The 19,502-nt window shown below is 38.6% G+C and overlaps 1 protein-coding gene across 5 annotated transcripts in view; it reads left to right on the forward strand.

The window, feature by feature from the left end:
- The window catches only part of Acaca (acetyl-CoA carboxylase alpha), a 260,615-nt gene that overhangs the window by 168,201 nt on the left and 72,912 nt on the right, over positions 1 to 19,502 (forward strand). For all 5 annotated transcript variants that reach the window (XM_055620094.1, XM_055620096.1, XM_055620095.1 and 2 more), the window contains 6 exons: positions 3,451 to 3,492; positions 5,531 to 5,746; positions 6,775 to 6,930; positions 9,764 to 9,967; positions 14,605 to 14,760; positions 15,404 to 15,550. In XM_055620094.1, the coding sequence (XP_055476069.1) occupies positions 3,451 to 3,492; positions 5,531 to 5,746; positions 6,775 to 6,930; positions 9,764 to 9,967; positions 14,605 to 14,760; positions 15,404 to 15,550 (921 nt within the window). The remainder of the gene's footprint in view (positions 1 to 3,450; positions 3,493 to 5,530; positions 5,747 to 6,774; positions 6,931 to 9,763; positions 9,968 to 14,604; positions 14,761 to 15,403; positions 15,551 to 19,502) is intronic.

Here is a 19,502-nt window from a genome sequence, read left to right on the forward strand (position 1 = left end):
ATCATATAGTTTGTGGGTTTTTTCTTTTCTTTTCTTTTGTCTTCTAAGGGTTTGTAGGGTTTTAAGAATTGTCACAAATCTTGTAAGAGTTGTACTTCCATGATTGTTTACATGTGAGTGGCTCCCGTGTAAGGTGAAATAGTTTGGATTATTTAGGCCTTGAGGGAGGGGTTTCCTATCATGATCAGTTATCATGGTTCATAGTTAGTAGTTTGTTTTTGTTTCTTTAGTTTTTTTTAAAGGTAGTTCTGTTTACTGGTGGACTAACTAGCCAGGTTTGGTTAGGGTTTTGTTTTAATTACAGTCTATATAATTAGTTCTCAGCATGTTGAGGTAGAAGAGAATTGCACCAGCAAGCTCCCAATTTCTTCATCTCATTAGGTTTTTAACACGATTATTAGTATCATAATCAGCTATGATGCTTTCTCTTTCAGGTTTTCACATTCTCTGATTTGCAGGGTGTCTTGATTGGCTAATTTAGGCAAATTATTTTGATTGTCTTGATGATGGTTGGCTGATTAGAACACAGCAGGGGTATAATTTCTTCCTGAGAAATGTTGCATTCTTTTGTTTTTTTGGTATCAGAACACTAAGAGGGTTTTCTTTGTGTACATTCAATTATGATATTTGCCCATAACACTAGAGCATGCCTGGAAAGCAATTACATTAGTGATAGAATAAGCAGGAATGCTGTTAGTCGAAAAATCGGCAGCATGAAGATGAGGTGAGATGCAGGAAGTTACTAAAACCATATGATCAGACCCAAATTCTGTTTGTTTGCTTGCTTGCTTGTTTGTTTGTTTCTGATGTTTTGGAATATTTGGTTTGCCTTATGAGTCCCCAAAAGTTGACTTTTTATGAAATCCTGTTGACTTCCAGTCCCCGAAAGAGTGCACTGGTTTTCCTCCTTTTTTTATAGCAGACATTTCTTTCCAGCTTCTGGTGTAAATGTTCTGAATTTCAGTGTATCAGAGTCCACTCAGAAATTGGGGAGTTGGGGATCCTTATATCACCACAGATACCTTCTCAGCTGTCTGTGATGGGAGTGGCATTAGTTGTTTGTTTGGGAGGGGTTCCTTCTTGTTTTGGGTTTTGTGTTGGGTTTTGAGACAGGGTCTCACCATGTAGCCTTGTCTGTCCTGGAACTCACAGAGATCCCCCTGCCTCTGCTTCTTTAGCCCTGGGATTAAAGGTGTGCACTATCACACTTTTAACTCTGTCGTGTTATTTTACAGATAGCTTGCCTTCTGCCAAAAAGTAGCCCTTTTACTACACATAGTGAAGATATTTCCGTTCAAACTGTTTGATCTTCATGCCTTACGAATTGATTTGGTGGGAAAGAAAAATTTTATGGCTGCTACCTTTTTTTTTTAAGTAAAAATGGAACAAATGTACACAGAAATGACATATACGTACCTCAGTTCAGGCAGAACTGCTTAAAAATTATGGTGTTACTGACTTTGCTTTCAAGAAAACCCCATGGAAGGATTTGTTTCTATTTGAATATCTTACTTTTTATGTAATAATCTAGAAGCTAGATTTCTCTAGAATTAAACCAAAACTAGACTTTGTAAAGCTCAGAGCATGGAATCTACTGACAGCTGAGCTGAGCGCTTCCTACTTAGTTTTGACTTAATTATCCCCCTGTTGCTGCACTGTCATTGGGGCAGCCGGAAGGAGGTGTGCCAGAGAATTGTTTAGAACAAAATCCTATTAGTAAAATGTCAGTCATATGTAAAACCCACTTTCACTTTTGAAGGGCTTTTAAAGACTTTTTGATTCTCCTGGTATTGGTAATAAAAGTCTGTTAAGTTCAGTTTTACAGTTAAAATACCAGGGAAATGTAGGCAGGCATGATGAGGCATTCCCGCATTCCAAGCAATGGACAGCAGAGTCAGGAGGAGGTGAAGAGTCAGGTGGATAGTGAGTTTCAGGCCAGGATGGCATGATGAGACCCTGTCTCAAAACAAAGCAAACAATGTAAAAAAAAAAAAAAAAAAACCTAAAAAATGTAAAATGATTTATTAAGTATATGAGTGTGAGGGTGTAGCAGGATACACTTAGAAGCAATGAAGAAGCCTTCTGTGAATTAAAAACTCAGTGTTACAGTAGGAGTTTGCTTTGTTTCCTGCTCTGTCTTATTTTTCACTCTTTTAATTTTTTTGTCTCACCAAAGAAAAACACATCTAAATAAGGAATTTTGGCCTAACAATAATACAGTGATACCACCCGAGCTTGATTGGTGGAAGGCATGGGCTTCATGAGAGAGACTTGGGTTGATTTTTCCCCTTGAGCTGATTTTAAGCCTGGCTCATCTGTAAAGCAGAGGCTGTGATCAGTCCCTTAAATGGCACACGGCAATGCCCTCCAACTAGATTTTGAGTCCACACTTCCTTCACGGGTCCTGAAGAACGTGTAGTGAGCTAGTCCTGGTCTCTCTGCGTATGCCAACTCTCCCTTGATTACATTGCACTCATAATGAAGAAGGTGCCTAATGGAACCTCCTAGAGAGGAAATAGTAATGACTCATTGCAGCACTGCCAGGAGAGCTTCCCATCCGAGAAACACGGGTATTTGGTGTTAATAAGTTAAATTTCAGAAACTAATGAACTCTGCTAATTGAATTCATCTTTGTTAATTAATAGGGTTCTAGTAAATTGGTTGCTTTCTTGTGTAATGCTGTGCAGGAAGACCTAATGATTTCAAGTTCACTGGTTCCAACCCTCTCTCTTTTCCTAGATGGAGCAGCAGTGACCAAAGTAGCCCTGACTACTTCCTTTGTGTTGGAATGTTATTATTTAAATCTCTTGACTGACACTTCAAAATCAGTGGGCTGGGAGGGTGCACCACAGGCTGAAATTTTACTTGGCTAGTTTGAATTTGAGTTTTCTTAAGGAGAAACTTGGGAAATTATTCCAGTAAGTCCCATGGCAGTGGTTGTAGTGTAAGAATATATTGACTTTATTTGCCAGATTGTGCTAAGGGTAACACACAGGAAGGCTTTTTCCCACTTGAGAAATGAAATGAAAACTTTTTCTTGGGACTAAAGGTAGGATACAGCGGGGCACCATGGCACAAACCTGTAATCCCAGCACTCAGGGAGGCAGAGGCAGGTGGATCTCTGTGAGTTCGAGGCCAGCCTGGTCAAAGCAAGTCTAAGACAGCCAGGGCTACACAAAAAAACCCTGTCTTGGAAAAAAAAAAAAACAAAAAAAAAAAAAAAAAAAAAACAAAAAAAAGGAAAGGTAGGTTACTAGTATTGTGATTCTCAAGTGAGGTCAAAGTGAGCATCTTTCAGAGGGTCCCTTTTTCCTGGAGTAAGTTCAGATAAGGAACATGCTTTCTGGAAAACTGCCTTCTAGACACTTGACTGAGACCATATTGTATGTTGTGTCCCCAAGAGCCTTTCCATGAAGGACTAACACATTTTGTCTTCTTCTTTAAACACAGAGAGAATTCCCCAAATTTTTCACATTTCGAGCAAGGGATAAGGTAAGGCTGATTCACTCTACTGCCTGTTTTTCTCTTTCTTTCTTCTTCCTGCCTCCTCCCTCTTCCCCTTCCTCCACCCCACCCCCATTCTTCCCTCTTGGCCGGTTTTGTGCTGTGAGTAGTTCATTATTGCCATTCTCTTTTCTCTAAAGCATACTACTTCCTTGAGAAGAGCTTGCTTTGGAAAATAATCGAATGTGTTGACCCCAAGAAAGTGTTAACTTCTAAAGCATGCCTTTCCTTCACAACAGTTTTGATGTGTTATTAAAGACTGCTTTATTTAATGAGATTATTCTTGTCACCTACAGACAGATTTATATTCAGCTCTTTGTGTGTCCATTTGTTGTTTTGTTTTTTGTTTTTTTTTTTAGTTTTAAATGATAATTTTTTTTTTTTTCCGAGACAGAGTTTCTCTATGTAGTCCTGGCTGCACTTGCTTTGTAGACCCTGCTGTCCTCAAACTCTCAGAGATCTGCCTGCCTCTGCCTCCCTGAGTGCTGGGATTACAGGCTTGTGCCACCAAGCCCAGCTAAATTATAAGTTTTCATATCATGTTGATTTCTCCCTCTTACCAGCTTATGTTTTAGGTGTTTCTTCCATTGACTTAATTGACAGGCTTTCTGGCAAAACAATTTATATTTGCAAACATTTAGAAAATTGACTAATACAACTTTTTATATATAAACAAAGATGTAGCTGTTGGGATAGAATATCCCAAAACCAAATAATACCTAAAAATCATGTTTATTTATTATTATGTTCTTCATCTTTTATCATAAGTGATAAGATACGAATCCTGCCCTTAAGTATTTCATACTACTTGGGTGAATCCATAACACTATCATGTGAAGTAGATATTAATTAGTGTGAAGCAATCTGTATAGTTGGTTGTTTTTAAAAATGTATGACACTATTAAATGCTTTAGCAGTTACGAGGGAATTGAAGGTTTCTATGTTGTTTTCATTTAGTTCTCTTTTGGAGAGACAAAATTTTACTATATAACCCTGGCTGACCTAGAACTCTGTATAGACCAGGCTGACCTAAACTCGGAGATCTTCCTGCCTATCTATGTCTTTTTTTTTTTTTTTTTAGTAAGCATTGTCATTGATAGAAACATAAATGTTGAAAACTTGAGAAACAAATGTGTTTGGGCACATAATCTTTTTTGGGGTGGGTGGAGGTTGGGTTTTTTTGTTTGTTTGTTTTTTCAAGACAGGGTTTCTCTGTATAGCCCTGGCTGTCCTGGAACTTACTCGGTAGATCAGGCTGGCCTGAAACTCAGAAATCTGCTTGCCTCTGCCTCCCAAATGCTGTGATTCAAGGCGTGCCTTACCACCACCAGGCTAGGCACCTATACTTTCTCTTTAATATAATTTTTTATTTATTACAATTTATTCACTTTGTATTCCAGCTGTAGCCCCACCCCACTCCCTCCTTCCTCCTGCCCTCCTTCCTTCTCTCATCTCTTCCTATGCCCCTTCTCCACCCCACTGATAGGGAAGGTCCTCCTCCTCTTCCATCTGACCCTAGCCTAAGAGGTCTCATCAGGATTGTCATTCATAGTCTTCCTCTGTAATCTGGTAAGGCTTCTCCTCCATCAAGGGGTGGTAGGCACCTATTCTTTTGTAAGCTCTTGTAGTAGTTTCATTAGCATATTATAACTATGTTTTTTGAGGACTTTCTCCCCATTCTTTTTTGAGGTGGAGTTTCACTCCTTAGCTTAAGCTATCCTCAAACTTTCTATGTGACCCATAGCCTCGATTTATTTTTTTTTATTTTAATTTTTTATTGTGAGGCTGGGGATTGCACCCACATGATCACACATGCTAGGCAAGTACTCTACATCTGAGCCACATCCTCAGTTCCCCATGATAGCCTTAAACTTTGAATACTCCTCCTGGCTCAGCCTCCTGTGTGTTGGGATTACAGATGTGAGTCACCATGCCCAGCCCTAAGAATATGCTTTACCGACACAATCCTAAAGTAATTTTTCACCTGCCTCAAGTAAGCTGGGTTCCCTCTGTTTCTCGTGCTCAGTTTGAGGAGGACCGCATTTATCGTCACCTCGAGCCTGCTCTGGCTTTCCAGCTAGAGCTGAACCGGATGAGAAACTTCGATCTTACCGCCATTCCTTGTGCCAATCACAAGATGCACTTGTATCTCGGCGCAGCTAAGGTGGAGGTGGGCACAGAAGTGACGGACTACAGGTTCTTTGTGCGTGCAATCATCAGGCACTCTGATCTGGTCACCAAGGTGGGTACTTTACTTTAAGGGGAAGTTAACCTTGACAAAAAGGACAGTCATGGCTCAAAATCAGGCTTTACTATTTGAATCAAAGCATTCGTCTTTGTCATTTTCCAATACTTCAAATGATAAAGGCTCATTTTACTTTACTTTGATATTTGTTGATAATAGAAGCATCAGAACACCAAACAGAAGAAAGAAAAGTATGCTCATCAGGGTGAAAAAAAACTCCACAAAGCCTTGGGTAATGGTAACAAATAAGGAAAAAGTTTTAGTAACCCCGTTGTAAACCTGTCTAAATGCATGGTCTTCATCCCATGCTAATATTGCATCCCATTGCAGTAAGCTTTCTTCAGCATTCCATTCTAAATAGTTCCTTTCTAAAGAGCTCTGTTTGTCATATATGAAACATAATTATACTGGGGTTTCCGCTCTGGGGATGCCTAGCATCTCTACCTCTTAGAGGAAATTATACCCTAAGAGGCTGGAGAAAGGGCTGACAGGGACACTATATTTCAGGCCTTGCCTGTCCTCACCTGCTAAGGTCAATAGACTGACAACCAATAGAAAGGTAAACAATGCGTAGCCAGATACCTTACTGTTTTGTCATATTGCTTCTTAAGTTGCACAACTACCTCTACAAGCACATGTGGAGGCCAGAAGTTGGCATGGGGATATCTTTCTCTGTTGCTTTCCATTTTGTTTTTATTACCATTTGCGCGTGTATGTGTGTGCGTGTGCACCGCAGTCATTCTCCACCTTGGTTTTTATTTGAGACAGTATCTCTCGATGAACCTGGAGCATACATTTTCAGCTAGAGTGGCTGGTCTATGAACCCTTTGATTCACCTGTCTCCAATTTCCACCTCCCCATGGTGCTGGGGTTACAGATGCTGGGTTACCACTCCAGCTTTTCCATTAGCACTGGAGATCCAAACTCAAGTCCTTATGCTTTCCCAGCAACTGAACCATTTTCCCAGCCCCTCTTTATTGCTTTTAAAGCATGGTAATAATGGTGGTGATTTTCTTCCTTTGTAGGAAGCTTCTTTTGAATATCTACAAAATGAAGGAGAGAGGCTGCTCCTGGAAGCCATGGATGAATTGGAAGTTGCTTTTAATAATACAAATGTTCGCACTGATTGTAACCACATCTTCCTGAACTTTGTGCCCACAGTCATCATGGACCCGTCAAAGGTACATCTCTATTTCGCTGTAGGTTCCCACCAAGAGACTCATGTGTATGTGGCTCACTTGGATTTGCAAACAGGTGTTCATGTCAGCAAGTTGACCTCAGTTTTTTAAAATCACAGGCTGCTTGAAAGAGTATTTCATGGGATAGTCTCAAAAAAAAATTTTTTTTTAATCTAGCAATTTAGAATAATCATCAACTGAAAATGGTGTACTACTTATTTGCTGGTTATTTATTTGCTATATGAAGAACTCCATTAATACTAGTTTTATAATATTTGATGTGGTAGTGATCCTATTTTATATGATCCCCTAGACTTCCTCAACTGAAGTGATTAATTTTGTTATTATTGGACATTTTGACTAAATTATTACCTTTATGTATTGAATGCTACTTATGAGTGACCTTGCTTAAATGCAACACTGTCCCAAAATGTGGACCCTCGTTCTCCACAATGAGAGAATTTGGCAGTAAGGAATTTCACATGATGTATCTGTTTTCATCCCTAAGGCTCTCTTCTAAACTACGTTCTGTATCATTTAAGAGATACAGATCATTTTATCCTGGGTGGACTGAGGGCAAGTGGCTGCATCCTTGGCCTTTCTGCCTTCCTCTGTGCATTGGATAGGCCTGTCAATGTCTGCCTTTCTTCTACACCCACTGTAGGCGTAAACCTTTGCGTCTTTTTTAAGACATTGTCACACGTACCTCAGACTATCTGTGAAGCTGAGAATGAGCTTGAGCTTCCTTCCTCCACCTCCGAAGTACTGGGTTATACAGTAATGGTGATCAAACCCCAGGGCTTTGTCCATGCTACCTAACCCCTCTGCTATCTGAACTGTGTCCCCACTTCTGATTTTTGCCTGTTGAACTTAGTGCCCAAGACCTGAGAAAGTTTTCTATGTTTTTTCTTCAAAAACCCAAGCTAATGATGGTATGATCATGTCTGGAAAGCTGTTCCTTGAGTCTTAATTCTCTTCATCAGATATAGTAAAATTTCACTTTGGCACCAATAAAGCTAGAAGTCTTATAGCATAACTAGGACACTATTTATTTTTAGCTTGGCCTTTTTCTCTATGAGTAATTTTTTTTTTTTTTAAATATCAGCCTCTTTGCCCCTTCTCTGAGTACTCATACTCTGCCTTGCTAATCACAGATCACTGTTTGCTAGCTTTTATCCTCTCAAGAAAAGAATGGTCAGCAAGCACAGTGTAGGAACAGGGACATTATCTACTTGAAACCTATCCTAAGTTAAAATTCTATGGTACAGAAACAAAATGCATGCAGGGTGATACCTTCAGCTAGAAAACCACAATAGGGGCATATAAAGTAATTTTAAGGCTTTGTAAAAAGCTGAGACAATACTTTAAAAAGACTTCAGAATGACCTGAGTACTTGCAGCCCTGTTGGGAACATTTAATACTTGAGCATGTTAGTAACAAAACCATTTATGCATTTATCTAATTGGTGAGACTTGGTTCTTTCCTTATACCATGTAGGTTCCAAGGATTAAGTTAAAGTTCTCAGACTCAGTGGCAAGTGCCTCTACCTACTACACCGCCTTGCCACCTTACAAAGTGACTTCTAGGGATATCCAGTTAAAATAATTCTTATAACTCTGTGGAGTACTAAACTGCCTCAGCACCAACTTTCAGGGAAATGAGGGAACATCTCATCTCCATAAGTTTCACTTGTGCTCGGCAGTGACCAACTTTAGAGCCCTAATGTTTAGAGGGAATGTTCTGGTACAACCTACAAATTGCCTTTCTTTAATTTGTGCAATTTACTAAGAGACATACATTATCAAGTTTAATAAAATTTTGTGGAAAAAAGCTCATGGTGGTAATTGCTGTGTTGATTTAAGTTCCTGTAAATGCAATGAAACATAGTTACCATGCATAGAAATGCTACTTAATAGCTATTTAACCAGGGATTTTATTCTTATTTGGGGCTTTCTCTTAAATCCCCTGGCTTTTAATTTTAGATATTGCCGATCTTTGATATAGACTATGAATATAATTGGGAAAGGGTAAGGAGTTGTACAGATTTGGAGGTTGTGAGTCAAAGAAAACCACTGAAATACCAAACCAGCATGAAATTGCTTCTAACTTGTTCCAAGCAAGAGTGAGATGGAGAGTGTCCTAGTTTCTGCTGCTGTGGTTAAAAAAACCAACAAAAAAAAAGAAAGAAAAGAAAAATTCAAAAAAACAAGACAACAGCAAAAAAAAAAAAAAAAAAAAAAAAAAAAAAAAAAAAAAAAAAAACAAAAAAAAAAAAAAAAAAAAAAAAAAAAAAAAAAAAAAAAAAAAAAAACAAAAAAAAACAACCCTACAACCAAAAGCAATGTAGGGAAGGAAAGGTTTTATTTAAGCATCCACTTAGATCACAGTCCATCATTGAAGAAAGTCATAACAGGAAGTCAAGGTGGGAACTTGCAGTAGACAGGATGGAAGAAGGCTACTTGCTGGCTTGCCCACTAGCTCATATTCAGTTAGCTCTCTTATATAGCCCAGACCCACCCACCTAAGAATAGTGCTGCCTACAGTGGCCTGGCCCCTCTTAGGTCTACCAAGATAACCTAACCAAGGAAGTTCTTCCCAGGTGACTCTGGGTTGTGTCAAATTGACTATAAAAACTAACTAGGACAGCCTTTTCAAAAACCAAAAACACAAAACAAAACAAAAAAAGCCATGAATTCTCTTCATAAAGTCTAAATATTGTTCACATCTTCATAAACCAGCATCTTTTCCCAATGCTCTTTGCAAAGACGTGCAGACTTCAAGCAACTTTTAGTTACAAAGTATTTCAAATTTACACTTGGTATTGTATCTGTGTCAGATTGAAGAATCTGTGCGGAGCATGGTAATGCGCTATGGAAGTCGGCTGTGGAAATTGCGCGTCCTCCAGGCAGAACTGAAAATCAACATTCGCCTGACAACAACTGGAAAAGCAATTCCTATCCGCCTCTTCCTTACAAACGAGTCTGGCTATTACTTGGACATCAGCCTGTATAAGGAAGTGACTGACTCCAGGACAGCACAGGTATAGTAGTCGTGCAGACTCTTCCAAGGTTTGATTTGGTTCAACACATCAAATGACTCGTAAACCCCATCAGTTCATCCTTTACATCTTTGTGCCTCTTGATCACACCTGTTATGAAACCGTAACCTTTTGTCAGATATTAGTGAGTACTAACAGGTAGGTGAACCAACTCCACAGGTAACTGTGCAGTTCAGATGGTTTATTTTTTCCGGGGGCTCTTGGGCATATTTAGTAATCTAGAAATCTGGTCCATTTTTTTCTTCCTGTTTTCAGTAGAGTTGATCTTTCACTGGCAGATGAGGAAAGGAGACTTAATTTCTCCTTTCTCTCCAACTGCTGTCTTTAAAAATGGAAAATTTCAACGTCATATCACATTAGGAACAGAGCCAAGCAGTGGCTTCTTCATACTTGTACACTGCTAATTCCATTCATTCATACTCACTTTCTTTCAGAGTTCAGAGTGCTGTACTTCTATAGGGAAAAAATTTGGGAATGCAGAAATAAAAATGAATCAGCCTACTGATTCTGTGATAACAGAGCATTCTATTTTAATTTGCTTACCATGTTAGTATCTAAACATTTGGACTTTTTTCTATGATATTGGCAAGTCTTCGGAGGTAATATGTTATTTTAGGGCTTTGGTGTATACTTGGAACGTATACTTCTGATGAAGCATGGACTTGGGGGAATACACAGGGTTTTAGACTGTTATACATTTGGTTCTGGGAAAAGATTATGTGGCCCTTGCTTTTATCTCTGTTAAAAGATGGGATGGAGGTAGGAAAATAAAGTTTTGCCTGTGTTTTGGAGATGATTTTTTTTTTTTTTAAATCCTAGTTTAGGCAGCTTTTTTAGGGACCTTTCATTTTGTTCTTTGATTCTCAGTTAGATGACCAAAGAAATCCATCCTTTAAGAAGCAAGCAATTAGAACAGAATGCACAAAACACAGGGGTGGGCAAGAAAAAATGCTCAATAATTTTTGCTGTGTGTGATGCTTTTCAGGACAACCTTAAGGACATTTTCAGTCAAGGCTTTCCATGGGTACGGATGCCTTTAATTAACTTCTACAATGGCTTCAAGGCAGGCCTATTCTTCTGTAAAATAAGAGGGCCACTTGAGATTTTAATGTTTTTGATAAATATGGTTTTTCTTCATAACTTTCTTCTTTTTTTCCATTTCTTTTCTTAGAAAGCTCTTAGATTTCCCTGATGTTGTTTGGTGGTGACACAGGCACATGAAAGGCACAGGTGCCTTCAGCAGATATTTAGTAGTGTGCCTCGCACAAAATAAACATTTACTAGATGTCTGCCAGAGTGAATGAGGCTGCCCTCGACCTGAAGGGTACCAGCATATTTAAAAAGCCCTAGAGGAAGCCAAGCCTTGCCACAGCATGGGAGCTGGGACCATAGAGTAGCCCCCAGCCAGTTTCTGGGAGCCAGTGCCTACTTGGTGCTCATCACTGAACTTTCCTCCTTCCTCACTGAATTATAGGAGATTGATATAAGACAGAAGCATGTTTGTCATCTGTTCATTTGCTTATTTAACATTTACCGACTACTTATAGTGTGTCAGGAACTAAGGATAAAAGCAGTTTCTTCTGAAGAAATGTATATCACAATGGGAAAAGACAGATGAGTAATTGATGTTTCCATGGTATGATAAAAGCCATTATAAAGCAAAATACTTACAGGGCTCTAAGGACATCCACTGTGCATGTCAGAGATGGTTCTTTAAGAGAAGCCCAACCGCAGCCTTAAGTGGGAGGTATAAATAAAACCTGTGCATATTTTCAAACTTGTAAAACATGCCCTCTGCCAACTAATTACCATGTTCATCATAGGAGAAAATGGAGCTAACATAGATAGCTGGTCATTCAGGGCGTCAATTAGGATCAATTATTACCAACCTCTTGCCCTACTACAATCGTTTATTTGTATTGCCAGTAAGAAGAAAAGTTAACTGGCTCGAGTTTCATGTTTTTCATGTAGTCTTTGTCCTATAGGCTATAAAGAACAATGCCAGGCAGTCCTAAATAGGAAGGAGAGGTTTGGGTTAATCTGTTACTTAAATGAATTGATTTCCCATGAGGAAAGTAAAGAGAATAAAGTCACCCTTATTGAGTTTACACTTTCATGTACTTTATATAATTTACATGTACCAAAATGGGCTCATTTATAGTATTTGATTTAAGCAAGACTAACAATTGTTGACATTCTTTTTTTTTTTTTTTTATTTTCAAAGCAGGGTTTCTCTGTGTAGCCCTGATTGTCCTGGACTTGGTTTGTAGACTAGGCTGGCCTCAAATTCACAGAGATCTGCCTGCCTCTGCCTCCCAACTGCTGGGATTACAGGTATGCGCCACCACGCCCAGCCAAGACTAACAAGTGTATATGCTTGTGAAACTATCACCCCAGTCGTGAGAGAACTTGTTCCCCCAGAGTCTCTCTCCTCTCAGTGGCAGGCAGAGCGCCAGTCATAGGCTCAGGCAGCCAGTGATCTGGTCTCTGTTGCTGTGGTTAGTTCTACCTGCCCAATAGGCGCATAGAAATGAACCCAGACAGTTCGTGCTATTTTACACCCTACTTATTTTCTTTAACACAATTTTTTAGAGTTCATCTATGTCTCATGGACAAGGAGTACATTCCTTTTCATTGTTGAGCAGTATGCCATTGTTTAGATTTACCAAAGTGTTTATATCCATTCAACTGTTAGAGTTTTACTTTCAAATTTGGGGTTGTTGGGAATATATCTTTAGTGTGCATTCATTTATAAATCTTTGTCTTTTTTGTTTTGTTTTCTTTTTGGTTTTTTGTTTGTTTGTTTTAAATTCCAACAGCAATGTATATACTCAGACAGCTTTCTTCAGTCCCTTGCCTTACTACATAGTAATACTGTATTACTCTGTCTAACCTAGCTTCATCCCAGAGGTTGGCAAAATTGAATTTTAAGCCCTGTACCCACAGATTTTTGCCTCTCTTAACAGGAAATACAGTCCCAACTCCTGCTGCTTTTAGTTTTTAATTTTGTGTGATTATGTGTGTTTGTGTGTATATGTATGTGTATATGTATGTATGTATGTATGTGCGTGTGCGTGTGCGTGTGCGTGTGCGTGTGCGTGTGTGTGTGTGTGTGTGTGTGTGTGTGTGAATCAGATGAGAACAGCTTGCAGGAATCAGGTCTTTAAGTCCCAGGCATTGAACTCAGGTTGTCAGGCTAGGTAGCAGGTGTCTTTACTGACTGAGCTGTCTCACGGGCTTGAGCCTGCTGTTTTATTTCTCTTTCTTATTATGATTCAGTCTTTGTCCCTAATCCAGTTTTCTCATACTGTACCCTTGTCCAAAACACGTGGTATTCATTAAAAGTATGACTAATTCCTTTTATTCCCAAGATATTGCTGCTGCTGACTCTTACATAGTAGCTTTCCCCTGGGTCTTATAGAAAGTGGCTGGGGTCTCCACTTTGGAGCTTTTAAACAGCCCATGACGTGTATGCCCAGAATAAGACCTGATTGACAAGTCATCACAGCACTGTTATTCCTCTTAGCTATGATACTAAGGGTTCATTGAGCTGGATGACCTTCAGGTTTAGGATAGTACATAATTCCATTCTATGTGTGTATATCAAATCCATGGATCTTTTCATTAATAGTACACTTGTGCTTCTATTTTAGGTCCAAACAGATATGTGAATATATATCTTTTCGTCCCAATTTCCATTTGTATTCAGAGTGTTGGGAATCTATATTTTATGTGTTCATACATAAAGTGCCTAGTTTAGTGTTATACAACCTCTGAGCACTCAATAAATATTAATTGAATTGAAATAATGGCATCTCTTATAAATATTCATGAGCAAATAAAACTAGCTAAATATATGGAGTATGAAGTACTCTAGAAATATTTGAGTTAAAAATGATTAAAAACTGGTGTGGTTTTACTATGTGACAATCCAGCAGTTATAGGAATTGACTAGTAGAGGCAGTATACTAGAGAGAAATATAGTTTATATATTTATATAGTTTAATATGTATTTTTTTAATGTAGTGATTTTACCATAGGTTATATCTTATGAGTTAATAAGAATTAACTAGGTAAGTGGATGAAATTTACTTCTGGTAGAAATATTTGAAGCTTTGTGTGACTAGTAATACTTACAAAGCCCCTTCTGATCAAGGGGACTGATATATGATCAAGTGGTAGAGCCGTGATCTGACCCAAGAACAAGAATTATCTCTATTACATAGCTGTTTCTTGACTTAACAACTAGAGTTGTTGTGTTTAGCTAGCTGGCATTTTTAGTATCTGAGATTCAAATCACTTTAGAAGATAAGTGCCACGACTCTGTCTCCGAGATGTGAGACTTCCACTGGGCTTTCTTGTTCATTTCAACCAATCCCAAACTAAGCACAGCCTAGTATATACGGCTGATTACACATCACTATTTTAGAGTCACTTAACCAACAGAGAAGGGGCAGCACCAAATTACCAGTGTTGTAAGACAAGTCTCACTATTTAGCACTTCTCCCAATCCCGACTGTTTTTCAAGAAGTAACATTTGTGGACTACAGTGCTATAGGCAGCTATTTCATTTTCTGTCTCTGTCTTGATTGTCTATCCATTCTGTTTTTTCCCCACAGATCATGTTTCAGGCATATGGAGACAAACAGGGACCACTGCACGGAATGTTAATCAATACTCCATATGTGACCAAAGACCTTCTTCAATCAAAGAGGTTTCAGGCGCAGTCCTTAGGAACAACATATATATATGATATCCCAGAGATGTTTCGGCAGGTAAATTAGCTGATGGGTGGTAGTTGAGGAAACAAGGTTTCCCTGAATTTTTGTCAGGTGCAGCTTTGCTTAGAGTAGGGCATTCAAAAAAAAAAGAGAGAGAGAGAGAGAAGGGCATTCACAAGGGCAGGAAATATCTTGACAATATGATGATTTGTATTTCATTAAAGGTTTTAGTGTCTTTCTAACTCAGGTGGTTGGGTGGCTGTTTATGAATTAACAGGAGGAATGGTGAGAACAGAAATCTCAAGTAGAAGAGAGTAAAAACCACACATTATGGTTTAAAAGGACCCATTTGAGGAGTCACAACATGTATTAAATCTGTGTTTAAATTAGAGATGTTAAAAAAGAGGAATAGAACTCAAGTTTTTATTTTCCTATTTTCCAGGATGGTCCCTTAACCTAAGCTAATGTGAGAGTCAATATTGGTAGCATACACAAGTGGATATAACCATAATATTTAGTTTAAGGTATAACTTTTTGTGTTAAGAGTGAAGGGTAGAGCATTTAGTCCATGATTCACACTCTCCCTGGTGCTACTGGAAAGGAAAGCAGAGTCAGAGTGACTGAATCTGACTGTGATTTTTCATCCATGTTGAAATGTTAGTTGTCACTGATAAGTCAAACTTCTTTCTTCCATTAGTCGCTCATCAAACTCTGGGAGTCCATGTCCACTCAAGCATTTCTTCCTTCACCCCCTCTGCCTTCCGACATGCTGACGTACACTGAACTGGTGCTGGATGATCAAGGCCAGCTGGTTCATATGAATAGGCTTCCAGGAGGAAATGAGGCAAGTAGATAAACCCTTCCCCCTTCCTGTCTCTGTGTCCACTAGTACCAGCCTTCAATGAAATCTGTCATTACACAGTAGGAGCTAAGAGGAGCTAAGACTTGAGGGGCAGGACAGCATTTTTGGTAGATATCATCAGTGAGAGAATGTACCAAATCAAGAAAACCTGTGAAATTTTTGGATCTAATAATGGTATTACAATTTTGCTTTTGGAAAGAGGAGTATTATTTTCTGGTGGTCATACATACTAGTGCAGCATCTTTATAAATCAAAAGTCTACTGTCTAGGATTTGCTTCAAAATAGAGGTGAAAATGGGAATTTAAGTGGACCAAGAGTGGTTGAGTTCATAATTGAAGATACATGAGAATAGATTATTTTCTTTTTTTGGTGACAGTTTGGAATTTTGATATTTTTGAATGTTTTTTAATACTTGAATTACTAGATTTGGTTATATCATGAGCGTGATAAAGAAGTTCTTCCTAATGAACTCAGTCAGAGTCAACAGTTTAAAAGAAAAAAAAAGCATAGAATCCATTTATTTAGCTGTTTGTGTGTTTGTTTATGACAAGGTCTCACTCACTACATATGCCTGGGTGGCCTGGAACTCACTACCTAGATCAGGCTGGTTTTAAACTCAGATGTGTGCCACCATACCTGCCTGATTTTGATAATTAGTAAAAACTTAAAGTTGGATGGAGAAGAACAGGGAAAGGATCTGGAAAAATTTGAGAGAGAGAAAGAATATGATCAAAATATATTTAAATTTAAATTTTGTTTTAAATAATAAATATAATAAATTATTACCATTAAAAATAATTTTTTAAATTAAAAACACATTTTGTAGTCATGTGTTGTATCACACACCAGCATTTGGAAGCAAAGGCAGGAAAATTAGAAGTTCAAGGTTAACCTGGGCTATGTGAGTCCCTGTCTTTTTTTTTTTTGAGTCCCTGTCTTAAAACAAAACAAACAGAAAGCATTTTCTAGGATTGATAACCTTTTTCATAAAGTATTATATAATAATGACATAAGGACATATTCTCCAGTGTCCCTTCATATTCTTCTTCATGCTGTTAGATTCTTAAAATTTTGATTATGCTTCTAAGGTACAATTATAGAATTAATTAATATTATTAATTAAAATATTAATACACCTAAAAATACAGATGTTTTTATTACTCATTTCTTAAAATAATCTTTATCTGAGTGCTTAGCTAGCTGATCACTGAAGATACTATGCATATTTTTTTCCTTGTGTTCACTATCTTATTTTTTGGTTCTTTGGAAATAGGGTCTATGTAGACCTGCCTGTCCTGGAGCTCGCTATGTAGAATACACTGGCCTTGAGCACTGTCTCTGCTGTGATTAAAGGCACATGCCACCAAGCTGAGCTCCAGTATCCTTTTCAAACATATTTGTTCTGTGTACAAGGTATATGGCTTTTCAGTACCACAGTAGAGGCTGCAAGAGCGGATGGTTTAGTGTTAGGATGGAGACAAACTCTGGACCAGATGGAAGGGCTTCGAGTTGTAGGAGTTCTTCCAATCTGGTGCCTCAACAAATGGCAAGAAGATGGGGTGGAAGTGGCAGATGTTGCCAAGAGTAAATGCATATGCATCAACACACAAAGTTGAAGCAGAGCTCTGTACCTGCTATGTGGCTTCTGCTTGCCGCAGGAAAGAAAAGCTTCATTGTGCTAGTCTGCAATTTTAATTCATTGAATAGCTGTTGAGAAATAGAAAGTGCCCTTGTGAACATGAGGCTGAGAGTAAAACGGTTTTAACTAATGTAATTAAAACACAAAATGAGATTTTTTTTTTTTTGCCATGTGAAAGCTAGCTGCAATGCTGTGTGAAACCTCTTGCCATGATCTTTCTTCTCCTGCTTTCTTTCTGTTCTCATTCTGTGTGTGAGCGAATGGAGACTGGGGGAATAGTGAGGTCCCAGAGGGACAGAGCTCTGTTCTTGCTGAAATTACAAGCACAGAGCTGCCTGGGCATGAACATGTAGTGTTTACTCTGCCAGTATGAATACAAATAGTCTTATTATACGGAACTCTGTACCCAAAGACCACACACACACGCGCGCGCGCGCGCACACACACACACACACACACACACACACACACACGAACAAAAAGAAATTAAAGGGTTTTTTTAACCCCTTGAAGAACCTACAAATCTTAGCATAAAAAGAGGCTTCTACAGTAAGTGGCAGTATACAGTAGTGACTGTTGGTTTTTGTTTGTCCAATAATTTTGAAACCAGAAAGCATTTGTGAAAATAGCCATTGCTCTGAATCACTTTTCTCATTATTCTCTCTTTCTCTTTCTTAGCTGTGTTTTCTTTGTTCTCTTCCTTTTCCTCAGATGATTGACTAGGATTGAGCCTGCATGTTAGCTTGCTGTTTCTGAGCCTAAGAGTTCAGAAAGAGTGAAGCTGATACTCTTTTGTGAACAGTCAATAACTGATGCCCAGGATGGCTCATGAGGTCAGTGACCTTAGCTAGATTATAGGACATGGCAGGACAGGAATGATGTTAAGGTAGTAGAATCAAACCCTGCTACCAAGAGCTTGGACATACAATGGACTGTGTCCTTCGAGGGACCAGTCTAAGGATGGAGTTTCAGCATTTGACTATGAAGAACAGCTGTACGTAAGAGATGAAGAGGTATCAGTAGGATATATTTCCTCATGATGAGCCCACTTTTATCAGGGCAAGTTGACTTTCTTCTACTGCAGTTTAATTTTTTTTTGGCCAAAGAGACAAGCTTGTCATGAGCCTAGCACTCTACATATTACCTAAAGAATGATGTGAGGAGAACAAAGAGAGCACAAACTGATGGGATTTGGAGCATATCTGTCCTTTGCCAAAGAGAATGGACATCAGAACAGAGCCTTGAGATACAGTTTTATTTAAAAAAGAATAAAAAATTGACCTGTTAATGTTCTGAGAGCCAAGGCTTAATGTAAATGCATTGATGCTACATAGATATTAAATCATCATAATGTGATGTTCTACAGAGTGACAACTCTACCAGGTCATCATTGTGGGTGATAGTGAATTACCTTGAAGTATTAAGTTTCTGGGATTAAAAGCTATCACATGGATATAAAGATTGAGGGTAAAACAAGAGATTCCTGCATAGTTTTTCCACGAGTTGGGATGCTTCTTCATATAGCCAGAGGCAGAAAATGTGCATTTATTAGACCATTGGTTATCTTGTTGGCTGGCCTGTCTTCCTCACTTTTTTCCTAGGACAGTAAATAGGTGAAATGGTGATGGGACCAGGACTTGGGCCAATTCAGTTCCATTTAGTTTTAGGTAACCTGTTTGCCATTTGAGGAAGATATTGGCTATTTCAGCAGAGATGTGACCTGTGTTCTGAACACTTGTGCCTGTGCTAAAAGCATGAGAAAGAGCTGAGCTTTTTCTGACTCTGTGTTAGCTTACTTCTTTCTGTTTTCCTGGTGTCTCTTCCCCATCAAGAAATAGGTAACTAAAGAAATGCCACCTAATTCCTGATGAGAAGTATATAATACTTTTTTCTCATTGTCAGGTTTGAATGGCATTGCATTTAATATGAATTTAGAGTGGAAATAACGATGTGGACCAAATCTATGAACTGCATTACTTGCAAATAGCTCTAAAGATGAGTTGCCTGGAATTTTCTTAATAGTTTCAAGTAAAGATGAAAATTGAAGAGAATGTGATTGCAACAGAGACTAAACTGATTCCCTTTCTATCTGTCCCAATGCTGCAGTGATGAGCACTGTATGTAAATACGTAGCTAGATGAATGTGCACTGCAGAGCTGCTGAGAGAGGCGACTCTCCATCCAGCCTGCTTTCCTACTTCTCCGGTTTGGAGGAGTTGTTTTCATCTTTCTGCCAGTTTGCTAACCTATTTTGATCATTTGGTGGAAGCTGTAATTGCAGGTGGGAACACTTGA

This window comes from Psammomys obesus, unplaced genomic scaffold (genome assembly GCF_907164565.1).
Source record: "Psammomys obesus unplaced genomic scaffold, mPsaObe1.curated_primary_1811, whole genome shotgun sequence".
Classification (NCBI taxonomy): Eukaryota; Metazoa; Chordata; class Mammalia; order Rodentia; family Muridae; genus Psammomys; species Psammomys obesus.